The 9,172-nt window shown below is 28.4% G+C and overlaps 1 protein-coding gene and 1 non-coding gene across 2 annotated transcripts; both read right to left on the minus strand.

The window, feature by feature from the left end:
• Nucleotides 1–2,939: 2,939 nt before the first annotated feature.
• TRNAQ-CUG (transfer RNA glutamine (anticodon CUG)) lies at nt 2,940–3,011 on the minus strand. The gene has a single exon. It is a non-coding gene; the product is annotated as a tRNA-Gln (tRNA).
• A 3,832-nt stretch (nt 3,012–6,843) lies between these two features.
• Nucleotides 6,844–8,713, minus strand: LOC103495013 (uncharacterized). The gene is made up of 2 exons (XM_008456439.3): nt 7,872–8,713; nt 6,844–7,568 (listed from the first exon to the last, which is right to left on the minus strand). Exons 1-2 carry the CDS (start codon nt 8,280–8,282, stop codon nt 7,104–7,106), a joined length of 876 nt encoding a protein of 291 aa, XP_008454661.1. The 5' UTR covers nt 8,283–8,713; the 3' UTR covers nt 6,844–7,103.
• Between the last annotated feature and the right edge of the window lie 459 nt (nt 8,714–9,172).

The following is a 9,172-nucleotide window of genomic DNA, read 5'->3' on the forward strand; positions in this document are numbered from 1 at the left end:
AAAATTAAGATATATATATATATATATTCTTATTTACATTATATTGTTCATTATTATCTAAGTTTTAATTCCTTAAATATTATAGTAATTAATGTAAAATTATCATTGTAATGAATCAAACGTTACTTTATTTCTTTAGGTATGTTATTCATAATTAATAAATATGGAAGTAATTTTTAAAAAATATCATAATGAATTCCAGTAATAAATATTATATTTCATATTATTTTCATCACCGTTTAATTTATCCGATGCCAGAAACTTGTTTTTCTTCAATTTCGTTAATTTTTTCAGTTAATCCCGTTTTCATCAAGTAAGCCCGATTCTATCACCCAACAATCACAACATTCTTTCAATTCCATTACATCTAGTTTCTTTATTCACGTAATCTTATTTCCTTCATAATCGATTCCATTTCGTTTTTCATCGATTCTCAATTTACTTCGTTTTTTCGTTATCCTCATACTTTTGGTTAGTTGTATTTCCCAATTCCTCATATTTTTACTTACTCTATTACATCGTAGATTTTCTAGAACGTTTTAAACTTCAATTCCGTAATATTTCATTTAAATATATACCACTTGATATATATAATTTATGAATATATGTTGACATACAATTTCCAAAAAATATGATAATCGGTTCTGTTATTTAGTGTATATATATACCCCTTCATATATATAATAATATATATAAATTAACATACATTTACTAAAAAATAGAATATGCTAAATTGATTTATGAATAATATATATGAAACAATACATTGTATATTTTATAAATGAAAGGTTGAGTTTTCAAATTGTTAAATTAGTTTATGTATTTTATTTTAAATATTCATATTATATGTAAAAAATAATAAGTTATGTTTGAAACAATAATGATTATGTATGAAGGGTAATATACTAAATGTAATAAATTGAGGAACTTTGACTACCATGCTGAAATTTTATGGAAAAATATGGAAATAAAATAATTGAACTAAAAACTGGAATATGAATATTTCAAATAAAATTTTGAAACAACATACTAAAAATCTAATAATAAGAAGGAAAAACTAATTCAATAAAGAAAATTTGTATCTCTTTTGGTTATGGCCAACACGTCCACAACGGCCACATTTAACGTGTCTCTTGAACTTCATTTTAGAAAGAATTCTAATCTTTTTTGGTCGACCAACTGAACATTTTACATTTGGTGGGAGGATGACAACTTCAATTTATGTATTATTGAATATATGCACTAATATATTTATAAAAAATCACATAACATAAATGTATTATGCAGTAGTATATATGTACGAAATCAAAGAAAATACTAATTGAATCGAGAAAAAAAAAGTAAAGAAAACGATAAGAAACATGAAGGAAAAAAATGGCCTATATGTGTCATTAAATACCTGTTATTGTATATATACATCATCTGTGTATGTAGTGATATATAATGAAATTTAACTACAATTTATGTATTATTGAATATATGCAGTAGTATATATGTAACAAATTACATGACATAAATATGAATAACATGTATATATCTGATAAATCACATAATAGAAATAGATTAAATAGTGGTATATAAATGTATATGTTATTCACGAAAACTTTACTAAACAAAAATATGAATAAGATGATCGGAAAATGTCGTAATTATTGAATATATGCAGTAGTATATAAATTGAGTAAGGAAAAATTACAGAACATGAGAAAAATTTGTGTATATATTATTAAATATATGCAATAGTATATATGTAATAAATCACAAAACGTAAATGTATTATTCAGTAGTATATGTGAAAAATCAAAATAGAAGGAACATTACTGAAATACATGCTACGAATTGAAAGAAGAAAGAACAAACTTTTGAAGGAAAAAAAATATATGCTACGAAATTGAAGAAGAAAGAACAAATTTTTTAAGGAAAAAAATACATGAAAGAATAAATAATATACGAAAAAAAAACTAACTGTATCACAAGAAGCAAATTGGAAAAAAACAAAAAAGAACAAATTTTTGAAAGAAAAAAAAATATGCTACAAAACAGAAGAATAAATAACATACGAAACAAAAAAAAAAGACTAACTGTATCACAAAAGTAAATTGGAAGGGAAAAAGGAAGAACGATTTTTTTTTTTTTTTTTTTTTTTTGTAATAGAAATCTAAGAAGAATGCCATCGCTAGAATTAATGATCATGAGAAAATAACTTTTGGTTGGGCATGAAATTGAAAAATTTATTTGATAGGATAATTAAAAATATTATTACCATATAATAATAATTTATACCATACTTAAATCATCATAAAGTGATAAATATTACATTAATAGATACAAATATATATGTATTAATAATTAAGAAAGTTACAATTGATATAATAAATATGATTGTTTTTAATTTAAAAAAATATAGTTCAAAATTAATTAAATTTGGATAATAAGGTAAATTCACCCATTTTTTAATGAAAAATATTAGCTCATTTAGGACTTTTATGAAATATATTAGAAAGAAAGATCCATTATATAATATCATATAGCAATTTAGATTATTTGAGTTAAAATTCCTATAAAATAATAAAAAAAAAAAAACATATAGCGATGCGTTTATTAACTTAATTTACAAAACCAAAAACCCAAAAGTTTTTTTAGACATATAACCTACTTAAATAGGCCCAATTTAAAAAATGTCTTCAGCTTCCTACAATTGTCTTGAATAAGCTAATGGAATGAAATATCATACAAAATTTAGTCATTATCTTTAAATTGTTAATAGTGGAAATGTCATCAAGATGTAGATTATATTTCTTAAAAAATTATAAAATCAAAAGAGCACTAATTAAAAATTATTAAATACAAATTCATATAAATGTGAAAGTGTCGAATGTTTCTTTGGGCCTCATATGGAAATAAAATGTCATAAAAACAAAATTAGAAAGAAACAAAAAAGGTCCCACCGAGATTTGAACTCGGGTTACTGGATTCAGAGTCCAATGTCCTAACCACTAGACCATGGAACCTTATTGGCCACCAATCAACACTTTATTAACTTAATCAATACTTAAATCTCTACAGAGGCATAACAAGAGATTTTAGGAGATGAAAGTAATGAGAGGGAGAAGGAGAAGTTAAATCAATTGGGATCTTATAATTGAATATCAAATGCCAAAAAAGGGCAGATGGTCACATCAAGAGGATTAAAAAAAGGTCCAATTTTGCAAATACTCATTAAATACAATTTCATTCAATGAGTGGCTCCAAATAAATGAATCCTAATTTTAGCACAAATGAAAACAAACACACAATAATTTACACTAAATGATACTTTAAGGAAGGTGCAATATATATATATAGAGAGAGAGAGAGAAATTCACATTTTAGAGTTAAATGATATTAATTATTTAGTCGTGTTTGATTGGTTATCAACTTTAAAGAAACAAAAGTATAACAAAAACCAAACTAGCCTTAAAATAATATGTGTGTGCAAGCGGTGCATATATGTAGTGTGTAAAATTGTTTTTGCAAGAAAAAAACAAACAAACGAAAAAAAAAAGTAAAAGAGAAAGAAGTTAAACTATGTATGTTTAGTCCCAAGAGATTTGTGTTATGGGTAGAATAAGGTTCAATAGGACCTATGCTCTTAAATAGAAAAGCTTTGATAGAGGTGAGTCTGAAGAGCCTAAGCAAGAGAGATGAGCCTTTAAAGGATATAGGACCCACGAGGTCGAGTTAGAGAGCGCCTAGAGAATGAGGAAAAAGTCTAGTCGTGATTTAAAGGACTATGAAGAGCTTAAATAACCTATGGAAAGAACCTAGTAAGCTCAGTACATTTAGGCTAAGAAGATTGTATGGCTAATATATTACTAAAAGGAGATCAAATTAACAAAGGAGTTCGACTTGAGAAAGGAAATCAAGCTCAAAAACGAGGTCGACCTAAGAAAGCAATTAGTTATTCATAGTATGACCATGCAATGGCTATGTATTGTGGTTAGTTAAACATATATCATAGGCACCCATGAGTTGAGTAGATTGATGGTCAGTAAATGTAATAACTTTAACAATGATAACTAGGATAGATAACTATTGAGGACAAGTTCGTATAGTTGGCTTGGAATTAAAAAAGTTGGACAAGCTTTAGTTATGAAGAGGTTGGCCCTATACAATCTTCTAGCTACGGTTGAAAGAGAGGTACATTGAAAAATCACTATTGTTTCTTGTTGTGTCTACTTACTCATGGACTCAATATATACTAGCTTAAAGGTCGGCTTGGAGTATGTGTTTCATGTGTGGCTAGACAATACACCTCACCCATATTTATTTACTTTTTGTATTATAAGCACTTGGACAAATTTCTATCGAAACAGATTTACGGTTGATTTATTTTTTGTCATCAACAACATGCAAATGTTTTAGATAGAAAATAAAAACCTTTATGTCCTGTTATAAAAAAAAAAAAAAAAAAACAATTTCAGTTTTATTGATAATTTTATTTAAATACGTAATTTTAGAATTTATGTATTTATTAGATAAAAAATGAAAAGTTAAAAAGAAAAAGTATGGATTTATTTTTTTTAAGGTTAAAAAAAAACTTATTTTGATATAAAATATAGGCTAATATTGTAATATAATTAACCTTAAAAAAAGTAATAGATATTGGAATATGTTAAAAGTTTTAGGTGCTGTAGTTTTTGGGGGGTTGGATGGATATTTGTGTTCTACTCCCAAATAAAAATTTATTGTTATTCAAATAGAGAAGTAAATCATTTATTGGTATTTTAATTTTTAGAAAAAAGTAACTACCAAAATAAATGAGTAATATATATGGATAGCAATTGAATTAGGGGACCAACTCATTTCCCACTAATATATATATATATATATATATACACATTTCACCATCAAAGTTCTATGATAGTGATTTGACAATAGACCCCATCTCTCACTCATTTCCTCCTTCCCATCTATATTTCTTCTATATATACATAATTATATATCATTTCTTTCTTTTAAAAATTAAATATCATCTTTTTTCTACCTACATTTTCCTTCTTATTTATTATTTCCTTCATTTATGCACTTTTTTTTTAATACATTTTAGTTTGTTTTAACTTTTTTGGCTTTTTACGGCTTAAAATCGATTACCTTTTTTTTTTTTTTTTTTTTAAGAGTAGAAACATTCTTTCCATAGAATTTTAAGAGTGATTTGGCAACCTAAGTACATAAGTCACCTCAACAATAGGCATTCTTTAAAAGTAGACGATTAAAACAAACAATTTTTTTTAAAATTTAGGGACCAAAATAAATAAAATACGAAGTTTAAAGACTAAAATAGAATTTTAATTTTTTTTTAGTAACACAACTATTATAAGATATAATATCGAACCATTCACCTCTAAAATGAAAGATCATACTAATTACTTTTGACATGAAGTTAAACGGTCACCTATGTAACTAACAACTTACCATCATTGCTTATATCATTTAAATTGAGAGATATTTTATGGAGTATTTTTCCTAAAATTCAATATTCACGTTCAAATATTCAATCGATTTTTAGTATATTTTTTAAAAAATTTTATTGTAATTAGAGTAGTGAAAATTCAATTGAATATGTGTTTATTTCAGTATTCTATAAATCCTTAATTTTTATTTTTATTTTTAATTCAACAAAATGGTATAGATGAACTACTAACTTTCAATTTTTCCATACAAATGACCTATTCAAAAGATACATCACAAATATATAAAATAGAACACTTTGCTCACACTATTAAATTCTATGACATATCACTTTAGGGATGTTTGTGTATGTTATAGCCTCGAGGTGATCATCATCTCTATCACAAAAGATTAACTTTTTTCATAATAGTCTATGAGAAAAAATAGATATAGCACAATTACACATTTTATAACATATCGTGTAAGGAATGACCATTTGTAGCTAGCCCCTAAAAGAATGACTATCTCTATCATAATATCAATTTTTCACTAAAAATGAAAAAAATTGTGAGAAAATAGGAAAAACGCGACATAAAACTTTTATCACAATAATGATGACCATCATGTTAGACTACAATATATAGCACTATGAAACACACATACATGGTCATCCCTAATGTGATATATTGTAAAATTCAATTTATAGTGCATTCTTAATACAAATAGAAGGTTAGATGTTCATGTGTTTGTAAAGAAACCAGTTATTAACGAAAGAAAATGAAAGAAAGAAAAAACTTAATTACATTTGAAGAAGATGATGAATGTAGGTATTGAATTGCAAAAACTTCAACACTTTTATTAAGATGCTTTTAAGAAGGGTGATTAGATGGTCAAGACGTTATTATATATAAGCTTAAAATAATTTTCCAATTTATTATTCTTTGTAAAAGAAATAAAAGTCTTAATTGAGAAAATACGAGTCATCGTGATAGTGACTTAAAAAAGATAACAACATTTAAAAACAAGCAAAAGAAAAATCTTTTCAATGAAGTTTTATTCTTAAGGATACAGAGAATTAGTATGTAGAAAAAAAAAGTAATGATTTTCATTTGAACCATAAAAACATACAACAATGAATTTCAGATCATTGATTTAAATCACTCACTATGTCCAAATTATCATAAACATTGGCCTCTCTATCTCCATTATGAATTCAAGACAACTCATCATAATCAATCATGAAAAATTGTAAAAATACATAAATACCCCTATAAGTAAATAAATAGTACACTTTAATTTGTATTTCCATATCAACTGTTAACACAAAATCCTAAAACGAGAATGGGTTAAATTACAAATGTATTTTAGTTAGAATTGGAAATTGTAATAACAACAAAATAGGAACAAATAAGATGAGCATAATTATATTTATTTTTATTTGAATGAAGGTATTTATGTATACATTATATATTTGGATTGAACCTTTTAGGGTCTGCTTCGCCTACCCAGGTTAATAATAATAGATACTATATAACCTTTGTTAATTACTTCTTTACGCATAATGTTATTATTAAATGTATAATAAATTCCCATTAAAATGAGGGGGTTATTTTCTTTCTCTACTTGAGAACTAAAAAACTTAAAAAGTTAAAAGTAGGAGGTGGCAGATGAGATCAGCATCTCCAGTCAAGCCGGACCTCTCCAGAGCCCACAAAGTGATGACGTGGCTTGGTAAAGGAAACGATGTGGCTGCTGACCATGAAGGCTGTTACACCCTCAGACACTCTAATGTCTTCCATCTTCAATTCTTGCAACCTCCGCACGTATTCCGGAACGTGTAGAAGATCCCACACCACCCCAGTTCCCCCCGGCTTCAACACTCTCACCAATTCTCCCACCACCCGTATCCTCTCCGCCGCCGCCTCCGCCGTTCTTGCCCCGTGCTCCTTCCCTACCGTGTGCACGAACACTCCTGAGACCACCACATCGAAGTAATTGTCCCCGAACGGCAACCGTCTAACGTCGCCTTCTCGACACGTCACATACTCTCCAACACCCTCCATCTTTGCCGTACGAAGCGTCGCCAGAGTAGTCCGCTTGCTCCGATCTAACCCCACAACTCGACCTGAACTTCCTTCCTGGTTACAACATTAATCATAAACTATTTTATTTACCCTAATCTCTCCACTTATTACTTTAATTTTATAGTCTAACAAAGTAGGTGGACTCAAAAGATGTAGCCGAAAGGTTAAAAAAAAAATTAATTCAACGTTCATTTAATTTTTTAATACAATATTACACCAATAATATCTCGCTTAAAAAATATTCAACATATTTCACCCTTTCCATCATCACGTAGTAACTAAATGAAAGCATGAGAAAAATAATTCAAATATATATATATATATATTATAAAGTGAGGGTTAAAATTATAATGTTACCTTCTTGAGCTGAGTGGCAACGGCGTTGAGTAGAATGCCCCGGCCGCAGCCAAGGTCGAGGGCGTGCTTCACGGTTGACCAATCGGAGACGGCGTTGACCATCCGGAGAGCCATTTCATAGTGGAGAGGGAGAGAAGAGTAGAAGATATTAGCGGCGGCGAAGAAGAGGCAGAAGGCGGAGATAGCAGTGACGCAACCGGTGAAACCGGCGGCGAAACGGGCGGAGCCGCCGGAGAAGAGAAGCTCGAAAAAAGAACAGATGGATTCGAAGTAAGAAAGGTAAAAAATGGAAAGAGCAGTAAAAAACAGAGCATGAAGAAGAAGAAACACTATGGTTTGCCATTGATCCACTCCATAGATCGCATAGATCTGATTCCAATCTCTACTAGAAATGGTCATCGTTTTACCCATTTTGAGGAATTTCAAACCCTAAAACCCACAAAAAGCGAACCAAAAAAAGGATTCAAAGAGACCTCGATTCAAAAACCCCACTTCAGAATCCCCTGAATTTGAATACCAGAGATCAGATCCATGGGAATTGAAGATTTCAAGAGCACCATTTGAAATGTAAATGAGTGTATTCAAATTAAAATCAGAGTGAGGGAGAACAAAAAAGAAGAATAAATAATGGGAAGAAAAGGGAAAATTGACGCGGTTTTGTCAGATGGGGTTTTGGTTTAAAGAACAAATTGATAGGAAGAAAAGGCCAAAGACTGAGAATTTTGGAGATGAAAAATTCTCACTCGCACTTTTGGAGTGGAGAAGAGTCTATAAAGGAAAAAGGGGAGAGAGTGGGGGGTGACCTGCTGAGCCGGTGAGCGGAATTTTCGTACGAAAAGTCCAAGTGCCAAGAGGGGCCATTTTGAAATTTTAAGTATTTGGTTGGAAATTGGAGGTTCTAAATTTCTAGTGGATATTTTCTATAAAAGAAAAAAAAAAAAAAAAAGAAGATTTGATTTAATGGATAAGAATTTTGATTTTGATAGGACGGCATGGAAATTTTGTATGAATTATAATAATAAGTCAATTATTTTTAAATTTAATATTTTGAAATAAGCATTTACAAAAAAAAAAAAAAAAAAAAAAAAGAAAGAAAGAAAGAAATAAAATTTATACATTTTTAATATGAGTTGATAGGAAAATTAGGTGGGTTCACGTTGAAAATGTACTTACAAATTCAAATATTGTAGGGATTAAAGAATTCTATATAAATCATCATGTAATCCAAATGAATTGATTCATATACCAACATAATTCTTTGACCTCTATTTTCTTTTTTTTTTAAAAAAAAAAGTTATTAT

Source organism: Cucumis melo, chromosome 4, assembly GCF_025177605.1.
Source record: "Cucumis melo cultivar AY chromosome 4, USDA_Cmelo_AY_1.0, whole genome shotgun sequence".
Classification (NCBI taxonomy): Eukaryota; Viridiplantae; Streptophyta; class Magnoliopsida; order Cucurbitales; family Cucurbitaceae; genus Cucumis; species Cucumis melo.